Genomic DNA, 25,918 nt, shown 5'->3' with positions numbered 1-25,918 from the left:
CTGGCTTCTGAAACTGTAGACACCTTGCTGCCTCTCAGATACAGTAAAAAAAGCCTAGGTTCTCACAGCCACTAATTAGATTTAAACCTGTTTTGAAAAAATTAATGTGATAGGTGATGCAGGGAGAGAAGTTACACAGTACATAATATCAGGTATTCTGGTTCCTCTTCTACTCCTAGTGAGCCTCTAAAAAGATCTATAAAATAGTCAGTGAAATGGTCAGGAAGCTGCAGGGCCATAGGTGCTGAACTGTCTTGAGATCTCCAGACACTATGGAAACGTAACGTGAAAGACATGGCTCCACATCTCGCATATGTGCAGACAGATCAAGCACTATGCATTTCACATTTCATCTTGCCACTGTGTCGGGTGATCTCAGGAGAGTTCTGCTTCTACGGCCTTTCAGCCTTTTGTGATGTTTGACCTGTACCTTAGATGGCTGGGGGCAGATCTCTCAACACTATGGCAACACCTAATGTGTAAGACACCAGATATGGCACCATGTCTCATCGGGCCGGCTACAAGAACGAGGAATTGACAGCTGGCTCCCAAATGATGAAAGGATTTTTTTTTTTTATTAAGATTACCTTGTACAAAAGGGAAGAGGAAATTTAAAATAACAAAGGAGGTAATGAAAGTTCTCTTAAATATTAGAGCAATAGCCCCAAATTCTGAATTGTATTATCTAAATTAAGTGTGAACTAAGTATAGATGGCTTTGTGTCGTCATTGTCGGTAAAAGTGATACGGTACAAACATGTACTATATTGCCAAAAGTACTGGGACGCCTGCCTTTACACGCACATGAACTTTAATGGCATCCCAGTCTTAGTCCGTAGGGCATTATTTTCAGCTGTAACGGCTTCAAATTTTCTGGGCAGGCTGTTTAGGAGTGTGTCTATAGCAGTGATGGCGAACCTTTTTGAGCCCGAGTGCCCAAACTGCAACCCAAAACCAACTTATTTCTTTCAAAGTGCCAACACTGCAATGAAACCTGAATATCGAGCTTTTGGTTTAGAAAAAACAACTCGTACACTAGTGCAAACTAATTAACAGTACAGGGATGACCAGAGACTGCGGACAGTACAGGGATGACCAGAGACTGCGGACACAGTACAGGGATGACCAGAGACTGCAGACACGGTACAGGGATGACCAGAGACTGCGGACACGGTACAGGGATGACCAGAGACTGCGGACACGGTACAGGGATGACCAGAGACTGCGGACACGGTACAGGAATGACCAGAGACTGCGGACACGGTACAGGGATGACCAGAGACTGCGGACACGGTACAGGGATGACCAGAGACTGCGGACACGGTACAGGAGATGACCAGAGACTGCGGACACGGTACAGGAGATGACCAGAGACTGCGGACACGGTACAGGAGATGACCAGAGACTGCGGACACGGTACAGGAGATGACCAGAGACTGCGGACACGGTACAGGAGATGACCAGAGACTGCGGACACGGTACAGGAGATGACCAGAGACTGCGGACACGGTACAGGAGATGACCAGAGACTGCGGACACGGTACAGGGATGACCAGAGACTGCGGACACGGTACAGGGATGACCAGAGACTGCGGACACGGTACAGGGATGACCAGAGACTGCGGACACGGTACAGGGATGACCAGAGACTGCGGACACGGTACAGGGATGACCAGAGACTGCGGACACGGTACAGGGATGACCAGAGACTGCGGACACGGTACAGGGATGACCAGAGACTGCGGACACGGTACAGGGATGACCAGAGACTGCGGACACGGTACAGGGATGACCAGAGACTGCGGACACGGTACAGGGATGACCAGAGACTGCGGACACGGTACAGGGATGACCAGAGACTGCGGACACAGTACAGGGATGACCAGAGACTGCGGACACAGTACAGGGATGACCAGAGACTGCGGACACGGTACAGGGATGACCAGAGACTGCGGACACGGTACAGGGATGACCAGAGACTGCGGACAGTACAGGGATGACCAGAGACTGCGGACAGTACAGGAGATGACCAGAGACTGCGGAAAGCACAGGGATGACCAGAGACTGCGGACAGTACAGATGACTGCTGACCTTTGGGGAGGGAGGGGGAGCAGGTACCTGAATTTGACAGGTACCCGCTCTTACTTCCGCAGAGTTTTTTTTTTATCTTACCTGTTCCTTTATCCAGCCACGCGCTGTCTTCCCGGCTTCTGTAGTGTGGGCGCTCGTCGGACAGCCGGATGCCCAGTGCGCATGCGCGAGAAGCGCTGCGCTTTGTGATTGGTCCGGCGGCTTCTGGGATCTGTCATGTGTCCCAGGTACCGCCTTACCATTCACAAAGAGCACTGCTTCTTGCGCATGCGCACTTGGGACCCGGCTGTCACGCACACTACAGAAGCCGGGAAGACAGCGCGCCGCTGGATAGAGGGACAGGTACGGTCCCACTGCAGAGCTGAGCGGCCGGCCCGGTATTCTGACACGGCCGTGGTGGAAATACCGGACCGGCCGCTCTATATTCGCTCCATAAGACGCACTGACATTATCCCCCCTTTTTTGGGGGGAAAAAAGTGCGTCTTATGGAGCGAAAAATACGGTATTCTCCTGGCGTGCCCACAGATAAGGCTCGGCGTGCCGGCTGTGGCACGCGTGCCACGGGTTTGCCATCACTGGTCTATAGGAATGTTTGATCATTCTTCAAGAAGCACATTTTGAGGTCGGACGAGAAGGCCTGGCTCGCAGTCTCCGCTCTAATTTATCCCAAAGGTGTTCTATGGGGCTGAGGTCAAGACTCTGTGCAGGCCAGCGAAGTTCCTCCACCCCAAACTTGCTCATCCATGTCTTTATGGTAGTGGTGCACCGAAATGAAAATTCTGGTGCCGAAACCGAAAATTCAGGATGCGCTTGGCCAAAAACCGAATTGTCTGTTACTTTTTAATGTGTGTTTTTATTTATTTTTTTTAACTTATGATTTTATTGCTATCACATATGGGACCAATAGTTCCCCATTTGACAGCATATAAGTGACAGGTCCTCCCTGTAGGGGGGAGGGGGTGTGGGGCAGAGTGTGCAAGGAGGGGGCAGGAGAGGAGCAGAGTATACAGACAGGCTCCCTCACTTTCTGCCGCTAAATGTCATTGCTGGTTTTTAAGTGCAATTGTTGGCTTTTTTTTTTTTTTTCATTTTATAGTTCCGAAAAAAAGCTGGCATTCTCCACGATGATAAAGTAAACAAAGGGGCAGAGTCACTGGGTAATGTCACTGGGCCCTCCCTTTTGTTTACTTTAGCGGCTTGGCGAATGACAACTCCTTCTCGGAGCTATAGTGAAAGAAAAAAAGAAAGCCGGCAATTGCATTTAAAAACCGGCAATGACCTTTAACGTCAGCAAGTGAGGGAGTATGTCTGCATAAACTGCTCCCTCACAGTATACATTGTTTACCTCCTCTCCTGCCTTTCTCCGCCACTCCCCCCATATGCAGTACACACAGCCCCCCCCCCCCAAACCTAAACCCCCCAGCCAAATAGTCAGTCCCTCATTGGGGCCAAGTGTCTCATTATCAGCACCTGTATTGGCTCACTTTTTTTAATTGGCAAAATGATGATAGGGCTATTTTCGGCTGAAAAGTTTTGCCCACCAAAATTTTGGTGCATGCCTGCTTTTATGGACCTTGCTTTGTGCACTGGTGCGCAGTCTTGGTGGAACAGGAAGGGGCAATACCCAAACTGTTCCCACAAAGTTGGGAGCATGAAATTGTCCAAAATGTCTTGGTTTGCTGACGCCTTAAGAGTTCCCTTCACTGGAACTAAGGGGCCAGGCCCAATCCCTGAAAAACAACCCCACACCATAATCCCCCTTCCACCAAACTTTATTCTTGGCAATTAGCCAAGTACTACTCAGACACGTCCATTGGATTGCCAGAAAGACAAGCATGATTCTTCATTTCAGAGAACACATCACCACTACTCTGAGTCCAGTAGCGGCATGCTTTACACCACTTCATCCAACGCTCTGCATTGTACTTGGTGATGTAAGGCATTTTATGGGGCCTACCTCTTCATGGCTGAGTTGCTGTTGTTCCCAGTTGCTTCCACATTGTTATAATATCACTAGCAGTTGACCGTGGAATATTTAGCAGCAGGGAAATTTCACGGATGGACTTACTGCACAGGTGACAACCTGTCACGGTACTACGCCTGAATTCACTGAACTCCTGAGAGCGACCCATTCTTTCACAAATGTTTGTAGAAGCAGTCTGCATGCCTAGGTGCTTGATTTTATACACCTGTGGCCATGGAAGTGATTGGAACACTTGAATCCAATGGTTTGGAGGGCTGGCCCAAAACCTAATAATAATAATAGAGTGTATTTCACATTTCCTTAATTAAGGAACAGATATGCTGATTGCCTCTGAAGAAGTACATTTGCTTAATCTGGCCCAGGACCATTATAGATTACACCTAATGGTATTTGTCTTCTGTTTTTTCGGTGCAATATATCTTTGTTGTGTTCTTGTAAAGTGTGATGTTATTTATGTTGCAAAACGTTTATATTTGTATTGCAGGATGTTGGTTTTCATGCTCTAAAGAAAAACGTATTTCTTATACACACTTCACAGAAGAGAGAGGAGCAAGCTAGCCATCAATACCAAATTTGGGTGAGCAGTTTAAATGAATAGCTTGTTAACTAATCGGAATTCAGCCTGCCTTTCTCTGTGAGTTCTGTATTTAATATGTTTAAATGTAGAATGGCAAGTAAGTTGAACTAAATATGTGGTTTGGTTTGTCATTGGTTTCTTTCATTCAGATTATAAAAGAAATGGCTTTTTAAAAACTTATTGTAATAAGTAAGCTCATAGGTTGTCATTGTTGACTTCACAGTAAATTACCGTATTTCTCGCTCCATAAGACGCACTTTTTTCCCCCCCAAAAAAGGGGGAAAATGTCAGTGCGTCTTATGGAGCGAATGTAAAGTGGCCGGTCCAGTATTTCTTCCGCCACCATGTCAGAATTTCAGGCCGGCCGCTCAGCTCTTCTCTCCTGCAGGACCTTACCTGTTCCTCGCTCCAGCGCTGCAGTCTTCCCGCGGCGGCTTCTGTGATAGCCGGGTGCCCACTGCGCATGCACGAGAAGCGCTGCGCTTTGTGAATGGTCCGGCGTCTTCTGGGACACATGACAGGTCCCAGAATTCTCCGTGCCATTCACAAAGCACAGCGCTTCTCGCACATGCGCAGTGGGCACCCGGCTGTCACAGAAGCAGCCGCGGGAAGAAGGAAGGACAACTCCGCGGAAGTGGGAGCGGGTACCTGTCAAATTCAGGTACCCGTTCCCCCTCCCTCCCCAAAGGTCCGCAGTCTCTGGTCATCCCCTGCACTGTCTGCAGTCTCTGGTCATCTGTACTATGTCCGCAGTCTCTGGTCATCTCCTGTACTATGTCCGCAGTCTCTGGTCATCCCTGTACTGTGTCCGCAGTCTCTGGTCATCTCCTGTACTATGTCCGCAGTCTCTGGTCATCCCCTGTACTGTGTCTGCAGTCTCTGGTCATCTCCTGTACTGTGTCTGCAGTCCATTGGTTCAGAATATTTTTTTTTCTTGTTTTTCTCCTCTAAACCCTAGGCGCGTCTTATAGTCAGGTGCGTCTTATGAAGTGAAAAATACGGTACTTATTTTCTTAGCTGTCATTCTTATCCTGTAAACTTCAAACAAGTACTGTCCTGATCACTACTTGTTCCTGTTCATTTCCTCAAAGTATTGAAGTCAAAGAACCACATTTCTCTCAGTACAGGTTTCACTTATATCCTGATGTTTCAGTTTATGCATATCTTTTCTTGCTGTGCAGTTGCTGCGTAGATTCTGGACTCTATGGCAATATCATCTGGAGCAGAAGGAGGAAGAGAGACTTGGCTCCCTTATAATGGCAGCACATTCTCACTGCAGGTATAAAATGCAATGGTTCTCAGCATTAAAAATGTGTGCTTATTATCTTGCATTCCCATGCTATCTGGTTCTTTTGTTTCAGATTGTTGTTGTTACAGAAATACTTCAGTGCCTGGTTCCAGTACATTCGGCAGCGCAAGTTCAAAAAGGTATTAAAGCTAGATAGTTGTTGTCATTTCTAATAAAATGTATACTAAGGTATCTAATTAAAGAGGGACTGAACCCTAGAAGCTGTTCCAAAAAAAAAAAAAAAGTCATGAAGAGGGCAAATGACTAGTCACCAGTATTTCCTAAGGTGTCCCTGCAGCGGGTCTTTCACCATTACTAACGTATTATAAGTTCTCTGCACTGTAGTTCTGTGTAAAGGTGACAAGTTTGGTAGAGGCAAGGCTTTGCTTCCTCATATCAGAGCCTCCAGAAAGGAGAAGAATGAGTAGCACAGTAGTGGTATGGTCACGTTTTACTTGAATTCTCCTAAAACCAGTAGCAATCAGTGCCTTAAAGTGCTACAAAACCCACAACAGTAAAATCAGTCTGTATATGCAGTATTATTTATTTGTTTCAGGTACTTATATAGTGCCATCAATTTACGCAGCACTTTACATATATATTGTACATTTACGTCAGTCCCTAACCCTCAAGGGGCATACAATCTAAGGTCCCTAACTCACATTCATACATATACTAGGGACAATTTAGACAGGATCCAATTAACCTACTAGCATGTCTTTGGAGTGTGGAAGGAAACCGGAGAACCCAGAGGAAACCCACACAGGCACAGGGAGAACATGCTAACTCCAGGCAGGTGGTGCCATGGCTGTGATTCGAATCAGTGACCCTAGTACTGCCAGGCGGACGTGCTAACCATTTAGCCACTGTGCTGCCTAGTAAAACATGCCTGTTATAATTGCTGTGGAACCTAAGGGGTTAATCCTCCACATTGTGTTAAAAGGCTGTCTGATCTTGTCTTCTTTGATCCTCCTATTCTTCTACTGTCCCCAGTCCATCTGATAGTACAGAGGTCTAGGAGTCACTCTGCATTTGCTCAGCTTAGTGTGTATGGCTAGAGAGGTTTTGTTTTTTTTTTCTTTGGGAGGGTGCATGTGATCAGTAAAGGGCCAATCAGCACTGTCCAGAAAGAGAGTCAGGGGTTATGCAGCCTCACAGAACAGTCAGAGCAGAATGAAAACTCCTCTTACAAGATTAACCAGTGCTCGGCCGGACACTGATAAAAGTCATGACTGCTATATACTGCTGATGAGAAAAGGTATTTAGAAGTTTATATGTACTAAAATAATTGAATTTCCATGTTGTGTGTACAGTGGGAGACCAGATATAGTGCATGCAGGGTCCTGGGTTTAGTAACACTTTAAATGATTTCACACTGCAGATATACAGTAGAACTATGAGACTATAGGCACATGAGTGCACATACCTGGAAGTTCACAGCAATTTCTCAGGAGGAATTCAAGACAAAAAGTAACATTTTAAGGGTACTGCTTGGGTAGAATTAACATTTTTAGATTAACTCATAAAGTGAAGATTTCCTATGTAGGGGACATTTACTGTACATTTATTAATAGTTCATGTTTCTGACTATTGTACAGTCCACATCAGCTTGCAAATGTGATGTATGTTTCAGGGGTTGCCACTGGAATTAAAGGGCCCAGTGTGACTGCTGCTATTGCTTCACTCAAATTCCCTTTTATATATATTTGTTTTCTAGGTGCTGGTCACCACAGCAGAGAGCCATTATGCCAAGTGCCTATTACCTCGCTGCTTCCACGCATGGAGGACATGTGCATACTTACATCAGAAGGACAGAGAAATGGAAGATCAAGCCATCGAGTTTCACAGGTATACAATATCGATGTTCTGTCTTATTGCTTAGTGGCAGCAAGTGAATTTACTTATGGGTCCAATGTGAAGAACAAGGCATGTGTATCTTGGTGTGGTCAGATTATTTTGTGAACGGATAAGCAAAACTTCAAATATAATATTATTATTATACAGGATTTATATAGCGTCAACGGTTTGCTCAGCGCTTTACATTATAGTGGGAGACAATACAGTAACAATACAGTTCAATACAAGAGGGATTTGAGGGCCCTGCTCCTTGGAGCTTACAATCTAGGAGGGAGGGGTGAATGGTACAATAGGTAATAACTGTGGGGGATGGAGTGGTTGGAAGAGTAAAGGATCCGGTATTAGCAGAGGGCGGGATAGGCTTCCCTGAAGAGAGAGGTTTTCAGTGATCGCCTAAAAGTAAGCGATAGTCTGATAGATTAAGTAGGGTGTTCCAGAGGATGGGTGACGCCCTGGAGAAGTCTTGGAGATGAGCATGGGAGGAGGAGAAGGATGCTAGAGAGTAGGAGGTCTTGCGAGGAGCGGAGTGTGCGGTTTGGGTGATATTTAGAGATAAGATCGGTTATGTAAGTTGGGGCAGTGTTGTGGATGGCTTTATATGTCATTGTTTAGTGTTTTGAATTTCCGTTGGGCAACTGGGAGCCAGTGGAGGGATTGGCAGAGAGGGGTGGCAGATACAGAACGGTTAGCGAGGTGGATGAGTCTGGCAGCAGCGTTCATGATAGACTGGAGGGGGGATAGCCTGCGATGAGGTAGGCCAATGAGGAGGGAGTTACAATAGTCGAGGCGTGATATGACAAGGGAGTGAATAAGTTGCTTAGTGGTTTCCGGGGTTAGGAACGGGCGTATCTTGGAGATGTTGTGGAGGTGAAGTCTACATGATTTTGTCAGCGATTGGATCTGGGGCTGGAAGGACAGATGGGAGTCTAGGATTACACCTAGTACCCTGGCATGAGGGGATGGACTGATGATTGTGTTATCAATATTTATGGTGAAGTCAGTGGAGGTGGCACGGGCTGGGGGGAATACTAGGAGCTCAGTTTTGGACAGGTTGAGTTTGAGGAAGTGGAATGACATCCAAGCCAATATGTCATTTAGTAGGCTTTCGATGCGAGTGGAGACTGAATGGGTGAGGTGAGGGGTAGACAGATTTGCGTGTCATCAGCATAGAGATGGTAATTGAAGCCGTGGGAGTTTATCAAGTGACCAAGAGAGGAGGTGTAGATGGAGAAGAGAAGGGGTCCAAGGACCAAAACTTGAGGGACCCCTACAGAGAGAGGGAGTGAAGAGGAGGTGGCAGCGTTATAGGTAACACTGAAGGAGCGTTGCGATAGATAGGAGAACCAGGAGAGAGCGGAGTCTCTGAGGCCAAGAGAATGTAGTTTTTTGAGGAGGCGGGGATGGTCAACCGTGTCAAAAGCCGCGGAGAGGTCGAGTTGTAGGAGTATTGAATAGTGGCCGTTGGTTTTAGCAGTTAGTAGATCATTAGAGAGTTTTACTAGGGCAGTTTCAGTGGAGTGTAGAGGTCGAAAGCCAGCCATGTTATTGCTCAATTGTTTATTTGAAACCTGTACTTAGAGAAATATGGGGCTGCCATTTTTGAGCTATATCTTAAAGCTGAAGTTTAGTCTATCAATCAAAATTAATTATTTTTTTTTATTTTTTTTTACATATCTTCAGTTTCTTCCTGGTTTCCGGCCTAGGTCAACACAATGTCATAAATCCAAAGAGTCTTCATTGGCATTTTTTTTTTCTTTCATTTGGAGGAGGGGATGAGGGTATAGACTCCTATTCATTCACAAAACTGAAGTGTAGTAAACATTGTTTATTATACTTCAGTGATGAATGGACACAGGAGCGATCAGTGCTGATCGCTCACTATATCCATTCAAGGAAAACAAAGGGCTGATAAACATGTGTGTTACATTTTAACTGCATAGCTCTGATCATCAGCTTGTTAGCCGCTAATCAGAGCTATCTGTTTGTTCAGCAGTTTGCTGCATATCAGCAATACCCTTCATTGCTGCTCTTTTATCAGCTTTGGCTGAAGGTGAAGAAACTGAAGTGGGAGGGTTATAACTGTCATAGCCCTCTATGGAATAATTCATTTTTGCCAGAAATTAATAAATTGCAAGGCTTTGGGCTGTGGCGGGAGAGGGGTGTGAGATATTTGCCTCAACTGTACGAGGGCGGTGTATTGAAAACCTATCAGTCACTTCAGGCAGAATTTCATTTTCCGACACAAAGATTTTTCAAATACTTACAAATGAGACCAGCTATAAATGTCCAAGCTTGTACATATAAACTAACTGAATATAAAAATCAAATACTCAAACTACTAACTAAAGCTGACTCCAAAACAGGGCTTATTTCCCACTTATGTAGGATTTTAATGGCTGAGATACAAAACCGCACCTTTTTCCCTTCTAAGACAGGTTGACAGGAAGATCTAGGCCCCTTAACTGGAGACCTATGGGAGCAGGTACTGACTTCTCTTCCCTTTGTGTCCTTGCCACCAACTCGGGCTCACTCAACTTTCCATCCTTAATAGAGTCTACCATACTCTTGCTAAACTGTATAGATGGAAACGTAGGGATATGGATATATATATTTATTTATTTCAGGTACTTATATAGCGCCGTCAATTTACGCAGCGCTTTACATACATATATATATTGTACATTCACATCAGTCCCTAACCCTCAAGGGGCGTACAGTCTAAAGTCCCTAACTCACATTCATACATACACATACTAGGGACAATTTTTTAGACAGGAGCCAATTAACCTACCAGCATGTCTTTGGATTGTGGGAGGAAACCGGAGTACCCAGAGGTAACCCACACAGTCACAGGGAGAACATGCAAACTCCAGGCAGGTGGTGCCGTGGCTGGGATTCGAACCAACGACCCTAGTACTGCTAGGTGGAAGTGCTAACCATTTAGCCACTGTGCTGCCCTGATGTGCCAGAGGTCTGGCATACTTTATTAATCTATTATGGCTCTGCCCAAAACTCCATAGGTATTGGCAAGAGGTTGTGTCTCTCCTATCCTCCATATATCAAGCTACTCTACCACTACTAAATCCTAGATTGTGTCTTCTCATTATTTTTGATGACTCTTGAGTTTCTGATGAGGTGGTAGATTCTAAAACTAGACTGCTTTACATAGCATGGAAATGGGTTACCCAATAATGGATGTTCTTTAGCACTCCAACATTTGTGGAGTGGAGAAACCAAGTTAACTTTATTTCTCATGAAAAGCTGAAATACCAGTATAGGCATTGTACCAGAAAATTTGAAAGACTATGGAACCCTTGGCTGGCAGTACCTGGTCTGGCCCCATCCATTTGATTTTGGATAGCTAACTACGGGGGTCGGCAACCCGTTGATCACGGTCTACCTGTCTACTGCTGGCAAGTGCCAAGTAGACCATGAATGCTCCCTCTCCCCCAGCCTCCTCCGCTGCTGCTGACATTCTCAGTGCAGAGCGGAGAGCAGAAGACAGCATGGCTCAGGACGGAGGGCGGGAGGAGTAGCTGGCCAAATTAACTTTTCATATTAACTTGCAGGTGATTGGTTGCTAGAATGTCAGCAGCAGCGGAGGAGGCTGGAGGAAAGGGGGGAGAGGACTTTGCACGGGGAAGGTGGGGAGAAGGGGACCAGAGGCCACTGCTATGGGGGAAGGGGGGGGGCAGAAGACATTACTGGGGAAAGGGAGGGATAGAAGTCACTGCTATGGGGGAAAGGTGCAGAGGACTCTGCCCCCCCCCCCTTTCCCCCATAGCAGTGACCTCTAGCCCCTTTTCCAAGCCCCCACCCAACAATGTCCTCTACCACCCCCCAGAAATGCCATCTCCCCCCCTTTCCCAGAGCCTCCTCCACTGCTGCTGACATTCTCAGTGTCCTCTGCCCCACCCCCCCCCCCCCTTTTCCCCATAGCAGTGGCCCCTTTGCCTGTCCCCAACTGCTTAGGCAGCCTTCTTAGGGCACCAGGGTAGCTGGGGGACAGGAAAATCCTGCAGGGAGTTAAGATTTTTAAAATACCTGCCTTCCGACGATCCCCTTTATTGTCCTGGAGCAGCTGAAAGCTAGCATCACCTCACCCTCCCCCCAGCATACAACTGCTGCAGGAGGAAAATCCAGGGGATCAGTTCTAGTGAACGCCTCTCCCGCTGCCCCTCCCGTTTTTGTCTTCCTTTTTTCTGCTGCCTGGCCCTTCTCCCAAGTGCTCCCCTTTCAACAGGGCTCCTAAAGAAATTGTGAGAATTATTAAAAAATAAAAATTAAAAAATAAAAACTACAGACACCAACCTCTGCCCTACTAAGTTTGTATTTTTGCAGTGACATTTGTTTTATTATATTTTTCTACATTTTCCTTTGAGTTAGGCCTTGCTAGTTAATTTTTTTTATTTTTTTAAATGGCGCTTAACCCTGGTGATCTTTGATCTTTCATGTTGGTCAGGTAGATCTCCACCTCTCAAAGGTTGCCTACCCCTGGGTTACTGTCCCTTTTGAATATGGAGTCTCTCTGCTCATCTACAGTCTCTGTATTACTTTATTGGAGAGGTCTCAATACATGACATACATAAGCAATAAATATTTTGGTCTATTTGTGCAAGTTAGGTTTAGGTTGTTATACAGATGTAGGTTCATGTTCATACAGGAGAACCCCTTTACTTGGCAAATGTAAGTGAATTGCTAGATATAATTTCACGTTATTGCAGTGTTCTCTACATTGCTACCAAATTGGGTAATGTCTGTTAATTATGGGTGTCCATCTGCTTATGGAAGATATTGTCTTTGTTTAGGATACTTGAACTGTCATTGTATGTCTGAATACCTTCCTTAGTTTGTTGTGTGTAAATGGCTGCTTGCACAGTTGTGCATTTAAAACTAAAAATTCAAAAAAACGTATCTGATTTAGAAATGCTAATCTTCTTGCAACCTCACTACTTTGAGTCACAAAACCAGGAGGCTTAAAACTATTTTTTTTATTCAAATAGGTCTTGTGTACAAAGGAGAGTGCTTTCTACCTGGTGTGAAAAACTGAGCCATCAGAAGGAGACTCGCTTGGCTGAGAGAATGGTCAGCAGTGCTTTCTGTGAGCATGTCCTGGACATTTTGGTACATTTAGAAGTAGGCCACTTTTTTCACCCTTGTTTTTTTTAATTCTAGGCTATATTGCAATATAACTGGCGGCTGCTGGAGCAGTACTGGAGCTCGTGGAAAAGGCGTCTGACAGCTGTTCAGGCAGAGCATGATTTGGATGTCTTGGCTTCTGAGCACTGTTGGAGACGGCAGCTGATGCATGTGTTACACGCATGGAAGGAATATGTACAAGAAATGAAAGCAGAGTAAGGAAAAAACAAAACATACCGACTAATGTGTAGACCATCTTAGCTTTAAATGATATCAAACGTTATATACATCCTTTCTGTAACTTGTCATGTTTTAAGATACTGTAAATTTGTGTCCCTACATAAATCTTCTATACTATATACATTACATAGGATTGCAGTATCCCCAAAATGTTCAACATCTGTGAACATGCCATTTAAGTCTTTGATCACCCTATTCTTTGATGGAAATCCTTTTTCATGTCGGTGAATAACTACATATGTTAGGAGTCACTTTTATGGCTGTAGTTGTGATGCAGCCAGCTGTGCACTTCTGTTGTCTTACCCAATTTACTGTGTTGTGCAGCCTAGCAGCAATTTGATAAGAGGTGCCTGATGTTATGTTCAGTATGATCCCTACTGCACAATCTATCTTTTGCAGTAACTTCCTCTGTTTTTGGTATATTCACCTAAATTGTATGCTCGGATTTCTGGAATTTTTAGAAAGAAGCCTTTAACCACTTGCCTACAGGGCACTTGTACCCCCTTCCTGCCCAGACCAATTTTCAGCTTTCAGTACTGTCCAAACTTTGACTGACAATTACTCAGTCATACAACACTGTACCCATATGAAATTTTTGTCCTTTTTTTCACACAGAGCTTTCTTTTGGCGGTATTTAATCCGCACTGGGTTTTTTATTTTTTGAGCTATAAGTGAAAAAACGACCAAAAAATATGAAAAAAACATTTTTCTTTTTTTCTGTTGGAAAATTTGCAAATAAGTAACTTTTCTTCAAAAATCTTAGCCAAAATTTATACTGCTACATTTCTTTGGTAAAAATTACTTTTATTATTATTATATGTATTATTTGGTCTTTGTGAAAGTGATAGAGTCCACAAGCTATGGTACCAATCATTGAAAATTGTACCAATGTCCTCTCTCATTTTTTGAGACACTAACAAGCCAGGACAGTACAAGTACCCCCCCCCCCAAATGACCCCTTTTGGAAAGTAGACATTTCAAGGTGTTTAGTCAGAGGCATAGTGAATTTTTTGAAGTTGTAATTTTTTCCCACAATTCTATTGAAAATTTACACTTTTTTTTTTTCAACAAAATTGTTATATTAAAAGGTTATTTCTCCCACACGGCATATGCATACTTGCAGCTACACCCCAAAAACACATTCTGCTACTCCTGAGTATGGGGATACCACATGTGTGAGACTTTCACAGTCTGGCCACATAGAGAGGCCCAACATGCAAAGAGCACCGTCAGGTGACCTAGGGGTATAAATTAAACATTTAATTTCCTGTCTACCTATTAAACTTTTGAAGGCCCTGCAACACAATGGCAATGGTACACTGATGGGCGACAGGTACACTGATGAGCACTGTGATGGGCTGTGATCTGTGTATGCACTGTAAAAACCGGTAACTCACTATTAGAAGATTTCTCTCCTCACATAAGATCTGTGTGTGAGGAGAGGAAGCTGGTAACAGTGAGTTACCGCTTTGAGTTTGCATTTATGACAGGCTGTGATTGATCACAGCCTGTCACGTGGAAAAGAACAGCAGCCAACAGCTCCTTACCACAATCGATGATGATCTGTGTCCCAGGAACACAGATCAGCAGCGATCGGCGCGCTCCCGCGGCTGAGCATGCACGTATGACATCCTCCCAGAACGAGAGAACCGCCTTGCGCCCGTCATCTCCTTATATGGTGGGCGCGAGGCGGTTAAATAATAGGGTTCCTGCCTTTACTGCTAAGACCCACTCTACTAGATTTAGGAGTTCCTCTTGGCCTTTTCAGCATCAAAAAACTCTTTCCCAGATTTTGAATATTGACTTCTTGGTTTTCTGTTCACATTGTTTCTAAATTCTACCAGGTGGATGTTGCAGCTTCATCTGTTGCCACATTGGGATGTAAAGTACCTCAGGCAGTTCTCTGAGCTGCAGGTGGTCCTCGGTTTTCTATAGTATACTTGGACCTGCTAGTGTTTTTGTTGTGTTGCCCATCCCTCAGTTGGATTGCTTTTGGGCGTTCCAAAGATTAAAGACTTCTTAAGTCCCTGAGACTAGAGAGAAAATGGGATTTAGATGCTAACTGTAAAATATGTTTTCCATGCCATCCCTCTGAGCTTTATAATTATGTCCTTGGTACTGCTCTACTACAAAGCTCCAGCATGGGTTCTCAGGATAGCCTACTTTTTTTTTTTTGGCAATGTCCAGTCCTCCAATAGGCAGTAGTATAGCCCAAAGATTTATTCCTGGCATTCCTAGCTAGCATAGCTGCCCTGATATATAAACAGAAACTCTAACTTTTAAACCTATACTGTAAATAGCATCGTTGAAAAAAGTCTTTAATGTTCTAATTATGTAAAGTAGGTTTAAAGTAAACTGACAGCGTCTTTGTACATTTTCTGATGTGTATGGTGTAGCCTTAGTGTCTCTAGTGCATATCATATGTAGGCAGATGGGAAAACACAAGCAGAATGTAGTAGAAGAAGAAACTAAAACAATGTAGCTATTGAAAGTAGGAACAGATCAGAGACTAGCTGATATTTTATCCTTTTCACAATGGTGTTCTTGTTTCCAAATCAGGAGATCCAAAGAGGCGGCAGCAATGAGTCATCACAGACAGCACTGTATAAAGACATGTTGGCATCACTGGAGATTGGTGAGCCTTTTATTGTATTCTTGGAAAGCATTTCCTGCTGGTCATGTCTTATTGGCACAGTTCACTGCGTAATGTTTTTTTCGTTTTCAATTTTATTTTTAAATGTTTGCAGGTTTGTGTACTGTCTTTAATACCCGTTTTCCTTGCTTAGATATAAAATCTTCATTTCCAAATTAAAGGTTTACCAAATTAGAATACTTGATGTCTAATAAGGTCAGCATGGACTGCTCAATTGATGACTTATTCTAACTAAAAGGCCATATGGGTGGCCTATCAAAAATAATGCAGCCTATAGATTACTCCATTTTCTCTTGATTCTCCTATCAACACAGTAAATGATGACAGGGGAATGCCTTCTGCAGCACTACTGTGTTTTGGTGGGGGGGGGGGAGAGGGGGTGTCTTCTCGGCAGCAGAACACAATGGTTACTGCTAGTGAGATATAGCCTCTGGCATTGATCAAATTTTACAAATATCAGACTTGTACCCAATCGATTAATGCAGGGCTTAAAATTTCAAGTCTAGACCTACTAGCCAGGCACTAACCTTACTCTCCACCAGTTGCCCCACCCAACCTTGCCTAGGTCCGCCCCCCAGCCCTGCCCCCAACCACGCCCCCTTAAAGCTTATGAAATTATGTTTTTCTTTAGAATAAAGAGTCCAAAACATAAAAAACTGCATTTATAACATAGCTTTATTATGTCAATTTAAACATAACAGCAATAGCTTAATAGAAATAGGGTGCAATCAAAATATCATGTTTTACAGCTGTAAACCTGTAGTGAACATTTTGTATTTTTTTTTGTTTATCTCCTGCATCTTTAAAAAGAAACTTTAGTAACTAAAGTCTGTTTTAAAGATGTAAGTTTAGTTTACAGAAGTATAGCATAAGAAAAAGTGCTTATTTTGATGCCAAAAAACATGGAATAATAGTTACTGTAAACATGTTGTATTTTTTTATCTCCAGCAGAGACCTTGGAGAAGTGTGGCATTAAGAAAAAAGAAAAAAGGGCCTCTTTTGATGGCCAATAAACATTGCATAAAATAAATAACAATAGTAAACATTTTGCATTTTTTATCTCCAGCATCTTATTAAATGAGAACTCTGAGAAGTAGTGCATTTAGAAAAAACAAAAAAGTGCTTATTTAGATGCCAAAAAAATGGCATAACAATAGTAAACATTTTACCAAAGATGTGCTAATAGAGCAGCCATGGTTTGTATTGTACAGCAGGACCAAGACTTGTGTAATACCCTTATTACAGTGGGGGAGAGCGGACCTCTCCTCCAGTCCCCTGCGGCGGTGGAGAGGGTGTCTCCTCTCAGTGGAGTAGAGTGGACCTCTCCTGCACCTGTCCCCTCTGCGGCGCTGCCAGTGTAATGGCGATGCCGAAGAAGCCGTAAACCGGAAGTTGGAAACCGGAACTCGGCTTCACAATGAGGCTTGGAGCGCAGGTGCAGCCTCTCCATCATCTGTGCTCGCCACACAAGAATTTCTCCTCGCATTTGGCGAGCGGGCAAGCAGATTTTTTAAGCCCTGAAATTAATGGATTAACTTTGGTACCATCAGCCTGCCCATACATGAATTGAATCTCAGCCGGTCACTGCTGAACCAGCCAAATTTCGATCCATGTATGCCCTACATAAGAGGAATGTGTACCTCTTCTAAGACATTATTAAGCTGTGTTGTGTTTTTTTTTTTTTTTTTTTTGGAGGAGAGACTAAAGAGCAGAAGACTGAATGGCACAGGCTATTCACACTATTAGCAATTAATTTCTGTTTAGAAATGGTGAATGCCATTAGCTGGCTGCCAGTAATAATTTTTCTTATCCAGTTTTTAATATGTCCATGACTTTACAAAAAAATCTATGCTATATATTGTTTTAACACTAATGCTTCTGCTGGGTGTTCTAACTTTCTGCTTTGTATGTTTAGTCAAGTCGTATTTTATAAAAAAAAAAGCAATGCACTACTTGAACAATCCATGAGTCTGTTGTTAGGTCTCATTAGGGGACAGCTTCATCAGCTTATAAGTACAATTGATGAAATAGTCTCAGTAGATTAAAGAAACATATCCTGCATGTAACTTTTCCATTTTTGAAGTAAGGCGGAGAAGGGGAATTAACTCTAAAAGGGGAGTGAGTGTGTGTGTGTGTGTGTGTGTGTGGGTGGGTGTGTGTGTGGGTGGGTATAAAATCAGGTGGGAGAATCTGTTCACAGGACAACTATTAGTTGTGCACTCCACAAATCTGGCCTTTAGGGAAGAGTGGCAAGAAGAAAGCCATTGTTGAAAGAAAACCGTTAAAAGTCCTGTTTGCAGTTTGTGAGAAGCCATGTGGGGGACACAGCAAACCTGTGGAAGAAGGTGCTCTGGTCAGCTGAGACCAACATTGAACTTGTTGGTCTAAAAGCAAACCACTATGTGTGGCAGAAAACTAACACTGCACATCACCCTGAACACACCATCCCCACCGTGAACTATGGTGGAGACAGCATCATGTTATGGGGATGCTTTTCTTCAGCAGGGACAGGGAACCTGATCAAAGTTGATGAAAAGATGGATGGAGCTAAATACAGGGCAATCTTAAGAGCCCTCAGTTTTGATGCAAACAGTGGGTTGGCACATGAGTGGAATTATGAAAATACCAAATGCCTTGATGGGTTTAGAGGAGAGTGTATATATAGGCAGATTGTGTTTGCATACATACTGCCCTAGGTAATGCTCACATAAGATGCTGAGCCTCCATTATTGAAAAACATGAAATTCAATTAATGGAAGGGGTGGGCCAGGGACAGTAAAGTTGAGGAAGAAAGGACTAGATAATTCTGGACATCCCCCAGCCACTAAAAGAGGCGGGCTCTATCTGACTTGCTGCAGCTTCTAATGAACACTATTGGGAAGCGAACAGTGTGCAGTGAAATCAGAGTAAGCAATTTTAGTAGAGGAGAGGCGCATGCACAATTTTGCAAGACTAAAGGTAAAGCTGGAATTAGCTTTAAAGCAGAACTAAACCCATCAGCTGTGACCACTCATGGCAAAGCACTGTACATTTTATAATTAGTCATTCACCCTTTTGCTGTATTTATTGTGGAAACCAAGGAAGATGCAAATAATGGCAGTTTTCTGTGTTGTGTCCCTTGTATGTAAAAAATGATTCTGAATTTAATATTTTGTTTTTTTTCTTGATGTGTGCTTGATCAATAAAGTGAATGAAAATGTATTTGTCTACAGTTTGTGTGTTACAGACTTCAAAAGCAACAGAGGCTACTACGTGCCCAGGACCACTACCAGCACTGGCTCCTAAAAAGGATTCTAAATGCTTGGAAAGTATGTATGGTCGCTGTGTGGGTTACCTCCTCTTCTTTTTTTTTTTTTTTTTTTATAGCGCACTTTTGTTTGTGCCCATGGTGTTTTCTTGCCTCTTTTACGCCGCATGTATGTTTGAGGATATATTTGTTGTGTGTAGCCCAGTCAGGCTAAGGAAGAGGCATTGACATTTGGCAGAGAAGGTTCCTGTCTCACAGCTCCACTTCTGGGTATTGGCAATAGCGGTTACAGCGGTCCCTTAGTGCAGTGGCTCCAGCTATCAGAGCTGTCTGGATCTGGATTAATCCCCATGCCGGAGGCCAAGGGCGGGGGGTGTGGACATTTTCTGTCGGTTCCTGTTACCATATGACCTATGCCTATTTGCCTTTACAGTATGACCTTTGTGAGTGCATTTTGACTCTTAAAAAATAAACCAGCTTCGTCCAAATGAACTATTCATGGTTACATAAATAATAAAATATTATAAATTAACAACTGCCCCTAAATAGTGACCATACAATTAACAATGAACAATTGTGAATAGATAGGTGCTGTACAACCATATAACATTCAACAAAACATCTCTCTGTATCTTATTTCAAATAATACAAAGTGTGCTAGTAAATACTCACAATTAAATCTGTACAATACAGCACATTTAACATTAGTGAACGTGGAAAACTCACATAATTATCAAAATATTTATGGTGTCAGTCCCTTCAAGATATGTTGCTGTGGACCAAAACTTTGTGCGCTTTCACCTCGTGCAGATGAAATAAGTGAATTTCTCACTCACTGTGTTTGACCCCGGTTAAGGTGGTCACAAAACGCATTATTATGATATGCATAGAAGGTCCACATCTGGCTCTCCTGGTGTATTCCTCCTGGTCATCAGCACGTCACAGATAATAGCCCCAGATGAATATCCACAGGATTCCAAATAAACCAGCAATGTATGGACTACCGATATCAGGCTCTACTTACCAATGAAGAGATGCTCCAAGTGGCTCAAATAAATCAAATAAGATTTAAGCGGTCTAAGTATAGCGTTTTTGTTGGATTTATCACAATGAAAATCATACAGTATTGCACTCACATGTCAAGGTGCCCCACTGACCAGAACCAGTCTGTATATCCTGTGTGTTCAATAAAATTGCCAACGTGCATTCCAAGCCTCGCTTTCGCTGGGCCGGACGTGACGTCACAGAAACCCAGAAGTGACGGAATCACACTTTGGTTTCTGTGACGTCACGTCCGGCCCAGCAAAAGCGAGGCTTGGAATGCACGTCCCCCATATTTTGGAACACACAGGCTATACAGTTCCCAGATTTTGCCATTTTTGTCATCCAGCCTTGATTCGAACTCAAGGAAACCTATACAGATATGGGAAGGATGTACACACGCATGCAGAAAATACCTTTGGAAAGACATCAGTAGTTATCGCTGTGGCATTGTGATGATGCATAGACTATCATTTTGTATGCTGATCTGGAATTTGTTATATGTGCTTTGTTATATTTCTTTGCAGCTTTATCAAAGAAATGCAAAGGACATTCTGCAGTCAGTGATAATTAAAGAGAAGCTGTACAAAGATGTAATCCTCGGGTGAGTTCTTCTTGTATGTTAATGTTTTTTATTCTTCACTGTAAGGTGCATGTTGGCCAACTAGATCTATTGTTGTTCTTATCCTTTTAACATATAACTGGATGGATTGAGGGAGAGTATGGGGCTTTCCTTCATATGGTTTCTCTTTAGTATGTTTAGTAACTTTTCTGTTTTTCTGTTTACATATGAAACAAATAAAAAAAAGACCAAAATTGTAAATATACACTTGAACATTTAATCTGAGCAAATATATGTCGTAAGCTTGTTGCATGTTTGTACATTCAATTTGGTGATGGTGACGGTTCATTGCATGTGGTTGTGATTTCCAGGGGGGCACTGCACACTTGGCGAAGTAACACAATGGCTCAAACTGAGGAGAGAAAACAGACATTCCTTGCTGTAAATCATTACAGAACAACAACACTACGGAAGGTACAGTATCACATTTACCTGATCTTTGCCTTTTAATTAATGCACTCCTAGTAACCTAGCTGATTTGCAGGTTGTGTGGGCATGGAGAGATGCAACATGTGTTCAGGCATATAGTAGGGAGCAGACAGCAGAACAAGTGAGAGAAGCAGCTGCATGTCTACAAAACGGTGAGAACGAATTTGAGGAGAAAATGAACGGGAATGTGCTCTACGTAGGCATTACGTGTTTTGTTTTGTTTTTAAGGAAAGCTTCAACACATGTTCTTGTACTGGAGAGACCACAGCAAAACTACTAAAGACATGCGAGTTAAGATGGAGATGGCAACCAAACACTATGCTAGATGTTTGTTGAGACAATGCCTAAAACAGTGGAAATTCTATCATTCTGCATACTGGAGAAAAATGGTTAGTGGAATGGTATTATTATATATACTGTCAGGTGACGAACAAGCTACAGGAAATACTTCCAGCACTTTGCTAGATTTTTCTCCTGGTTAAGAGGCTAAGCAAAAATACATTAATGACAGATAAAGGTGCAATTGCTATTTTTTATTATTTTTTTGTTTCAATATGTTTTTATTAGAGTTTTCACAAAAAATAAAAGACGACAATAAACATACAAAATATGAACATTCGATGTGTACAATGTCCATATGACTGCATAATATGCTATTTTTATCATTTTTAAATTATGTTTAAAAAATGTTTTTCTCTGCTTTGTTGAAAATTCTGCAGATCACTGTCAGTGCAAGTCCTCTGACATATGGCTGTGATATGTGTCTCCATAAATTTATGAAAAATCAGACTTTCCAAGAAGTACTTCTAGCATTCGCTTGTTATTGTTTCAGCAGTAACGCCTATTTTCCCAAGTGTTAAAAGCCAATCATCTCATTCATGAACATTCCTAAACCTTTTGTCCCATGTGTGGCCACCCCTAAATCTTATGTTTTCTGTATGGCCATCCTAAACCTTAGCAAAATATTACCTGTTTGATTGCTTTATATAATATAGGAATGCATTTCACTGCTATCTGGAATACTGATACGCATACTAATCTGCATAGGTTAGACGTGTTTGTAAGAGGTAAAATACATGTTTTTTTTTATATTTTTCCAAATAAGCAATGTCATGGTACAGTTCATTTCCTCCTGCTAAATAATGACCATGGTAAGGAAAGAGGCTGTCTGATCACACAACCAAGCTTTCAATGAGATGGCTACTCTGGTTAGAAGGGAATTCCCTAAAAGGCTAGTAGAAATTGAAATGTGCTAAACCTGAATCCTCTTAAACATTAGGTTAGGATTAAAACTTGTACCGCAAAAAAAGGAAGGCAGAGGGCATACCATAACACAGACTGGTGTATAAGAACACCAGGATCAGAAGAAAGGAAAAGTGTTCCTTCCAGTCAAACACCCGAGGTTGTTGCTGGGGTTTAATAGAGTTGCATATTTGCCATGGATAAGCACTGTTGTGGTGTCGATAATTTATTGCAGCTAAATAAAAACTGCATTTTCTCTCCACCACAGCTTTTGCAGAGGCAGAAAAACAACTTCTTCAGACTCCACCTAAGTAAATCCTGTCTGAGAAAATGGCAGCAGATGGTAAGGGGCATCTCTGTTAAACATTATTAGTATAATTGTTCTGTACAGCAGATAGATGTAATTGGCATTCTTGTGTTGTAGCTGGTGGAAAAAAGATGGCAGGACAAGCAGACAATACAAGCTTTGTGGCATTGGTCTCTTAATCTGCAAGGAAAGGTAATATTCTGTATGCAAATGCAGTAATAAACATAATGTTGACCCAATGTATAGTTTAATAATCACAATTTATGTTTAGGTGTTTGATTGTTGGCTGGCCTATGCTCTTGAACGCCGAAGAAAGAAGCAGCGATTTGCTGAGGCTGTGGAAGTGTACCGAACTGACCTTATGAGGGAAGGAATCACAAGGATTTTGCGTTTCATGTCTGGAATGAAGCAGTTCAGAGCTGAGATAAGCACTCAAAAACAATTGAAAGTATGTTCACCTACTTCATACTGAGTAATGTCTTCTTTAAGAATTTGGATTGTACTTGCCTTAACCCCAAACTAATTAACTTTTTTGCAAATAATTTTTTTTATATGTTCAGTATATGCATTTTTCAGGTATTTTATTATGCTAATAGCAGGGGTAATCTAAGGCTACGTTCACACTAGCGTTGTGTGCAGGCGGCAGAGAGGCGTTTGGGAAGCGTTTTTACCGCTTCCCAAACGCCTCTGACAATTCTGCACATTGCAGCACATGGTGCTGTTCTAACGGGAGCGTTAGTGTCGCATCGCGGCAAAACAGACGCCTCTGGTCGAGTCAGGAGGCGTTGAAGCCTCCTATTATAGTATATGGTGCCGCTCAGCAAACGCCCGGCCAGCGTTTGCGACACGGTTGCGGAGCGGTAACACCATTCAAACTTCCTTATAGGCGTTTATGGGGCATTTTTAATGCTCGGCAAACGCTTAGCAACCGCCGCTAAACCACGCATGCAGCGTTTGCTGAGCGTTTGCCGAGCGTTACACACTCCGCAAACGCCGGACCAACGTTTGCCAAATGCTATAGGGGCGTTTGTGAACGAGCCCTAAGTGATGCCTGTTAAAAAGATCACAAATGTGGGACATGTATAACTTTCTTCTACTCAGCATCATTGACCTTATCACAACACTGCTGTGCTCCATTTAAGTAGCCTATGGACCTCAGTTCATCAGTGACACAGTAGATACAGTCTGTTTCAGAATAATATCTGCATTTTTTTTTTTTTTTTACTTTTAGGAGGTATATACACAGAATCGGGCAGTTCGTCGCTGTGCCATGATCTGGAAGGAGAAAGTGTTTAGGAAGCGACTGCAGAATTCTGTTCAGAAAAAGAAAGTGACTTTCCAGCTGCCATTTCGTGATGTATGTGGAACGGAGGTCTGCTCCCCTCCTTCAAAGATTTCCTTCCCATATCCTACAGGCAGAGGCAATGCTACTTTCTTATCTAGTGGGCAACCCACCCTGAGCACAATGTAAGAAATTAAAAATCACTAACAATCCTTTATAGTGTAACCAGAATTCTCTACACAAATTTGTAATTATGAAAATGTTAGCTTTGCTTGAGAGATGTCAGGCCAGGCATAGACAAAGCGTTGAAAGCTAGGGAAGCCCTAGACTCCTCCAGTGTGCTTTTTTTTTTTGGTTTCATAGAAGTAGCAAGATTTGATAATTCAGCCAATAACCTCACTCATTCCACTTCCATCTTTCCTTTTTACAGAAACATGGTGAGGTCAGAGCGCCTAAAGCCTCGCACTCCAGACTTCTTGTTGCACTCTTTGGAAAAAGAAGGGGTTCTCGCTGCCATGTTCATAGATTCCAAAAACCTAGACCTCAGTTCTCAAATGTGAGTTATGGTCTTAATTTATGTAAAAAATTATGTGTGAAATTCACAACTAAATGAGTTAAATAAAAACTGTTTCATGCAGTGATCCCAGTGCCAAGGACAATTCAAAGAATTATTCATCAAATCGAGCTTTAGATTCAGATGATGAAATTCAGCTAGAACTGAAGTCAACAAGTTCTGCTCATGAAGCACCGGAAACTGAATGTGTAATTATTCCTCCCACTGATTGTCCTCGAGCACCTCCATGGCTTTCTGGTGGTCCTTTATCAACTGCACCTCAGACCTGCTCGCTGCTGCAGGTGCCGATGGCAATGCCAGGACTGATGCCTCCTTCTTCGTTCAAGCCCCGGGTCCAAACACAGGTAAATATTCTAAAGTGCCATTGGCTGTAATATTCACTGCCAATTTTTTATTTCAATGGTTTTTATTAACTTTTTAAACGTTTTAGCAAAGAAGGACTTGAGCAAAAAAACACACCCACACAGGGGCTCTCAATGAAACATTAAAAATAGAGAACAATGTTATAACACCAACATTGCAGAAGGCACGCGAGGCAGGGGCTATCAATGGCACATAAAATACAAAAACAGTGATATAACCAACAGAAACTCAAAACCATAGACAGATATCTATTGCCTCACAGAAATCAAACAAAAATAAAGAGGACAAAAGAGTAGAGAAGGAAGAAGTAGACAAGACCAGAAGCAGGGGTCCGGGAACACCAACACCGAACAGCATCATACACCCAGACTAGTCGGGGGGAGCGTGGAAAAAGCATATGTCAACCACGGCTCCCATATTTTTAAAAATTTCCGTTGGGAGTCATTACGGATACTCGACATCTGTTCATTGAGCATCAGAGTGGTCATACGGTCCTACACTCCCTGAAGAGGGACAGATGTACTTTTCCAGGCCTGAGCAATTGTTCTAGTTGCCGACAAGAACAAATAGGAAGCCAACAGGCATGGTATGGAACAACGAAGCAAAGCATACTGAGCTTCCCGGCATATAGAGAGATGGAACAAGGTGTAAAGAAGGCCAAATACACAAGATCAAAAACGAATCAGTCTTGGGAAGACCACCATATATGCAACACATCTCCACAATGGCCACAACCCTGAAAGCAGCGATCACTATAGGCAGGGTTTGCCTGGGCTATACAAGCCGGGACCCAATACCAACGAAACAGTGCTTTATATGCCGCCTCCAGCGTGGCTGTATTAAATGAACATTTAGCTATAAACAACCAGGCCTTATTCCAGTCCTCCAGATCCATGACCGCCGCCAAATTGCGCTCCCACTGAGCGACATATAATAGAGTAATACATGTTGAGCGCCTATTCAAGGATGCATAGAGTAGGGAA

General features: G+C 42.9%; 1 protein-coding gene across 1 annotated transcript in view; it reads left to right on the top strand.

Moving 5' to 3' along the window:
* The window catches only part of SFI1 (SFI1 centrin binding protein), a 65,339-nt gene that overhangs the window by 33,902 nt on the left and 5,519 nt on the right, over positions 1-25,918 (top strand). The window contains exons 10-28 of the mRNA XM_089653256.1: positions 4,390-4,460; positions 4,559-4,651; positions 5,833-5,930; positions 6,013-6,079; positions 7,657-7,787; positions 12,800-12,881; positions 12,972-13,150; positions 15,735-15,810; positions 19,041-19,136; positions 20,644-20,720; positions 21,050-21,152; positions 21,223-21,319; positions 21,396-21,556; positions 22,678-22,752; positions 22,834-22,908; positions 22,988-23,164; positions 23,948-24,183; positions 24,429-24,554; positions 24,637-24,916. Coding sequence (XP_089509382.1) covers positions 4,390-4,460; positions 4,559-4,651; positions 5,833-5,930; positions 6,013-6,079; positions 7,657-7,787; positions 12,800-12,881; positions 12,972-13,150; positions 15,735-15,810; positions 19,041-19,136; positions 20,644-20,720; positions 21,050-21,152; positions 21,223-21,319; positions 21,396-21,556; positions 22,678-22,752; positions 22,834-22,908; positions 22,988-23,164; positions 23,948-24,183; positions 24,429-24,554; positions 24,637-24,916 — 2,300 coding nt within the window. The remainder of the gene's footprint in view (positions 1-4,389; positions 4,461-4,558; positions 4,652-5,832; positions 5,931-6,012; positions 6,080-7,656; positions 7,788-12,799; positions 12,882-12,971; positions 13,151-15,734; positions 15,811-19,040; positions 19,137-20,643; positions 20,721-21,049; positions 21,153-21,222; positions 21,320-21,395; positions 21,557-22,677; positions 22,753-22,833; positions 22,909-22,987; positions 23,165-23,947; positions 24,184-24,428; positions 24,555-24,636; positions 24,917-25,918) is intronic.

Source organism: Staurois parvus, unplaced genomic scaffold (genome assembly GCF_062004578.1).
Source record: "Staurois parvus isolate SC_StPar_1 unplaced genomic scaffold, SC_StPar_1.0 ptg000704l, whole genome shotgun sequence".
Lineage (NCBI taxonomy): Eukaryota > Metazoa > Chordata > Amphibia > Anura > Ranidae > Staurois > Staurois parvus.
Note: the sequence above shows the minus strand (reverse complement) of the source record. Positions and strands in the feature narration are given on the sequence as shown.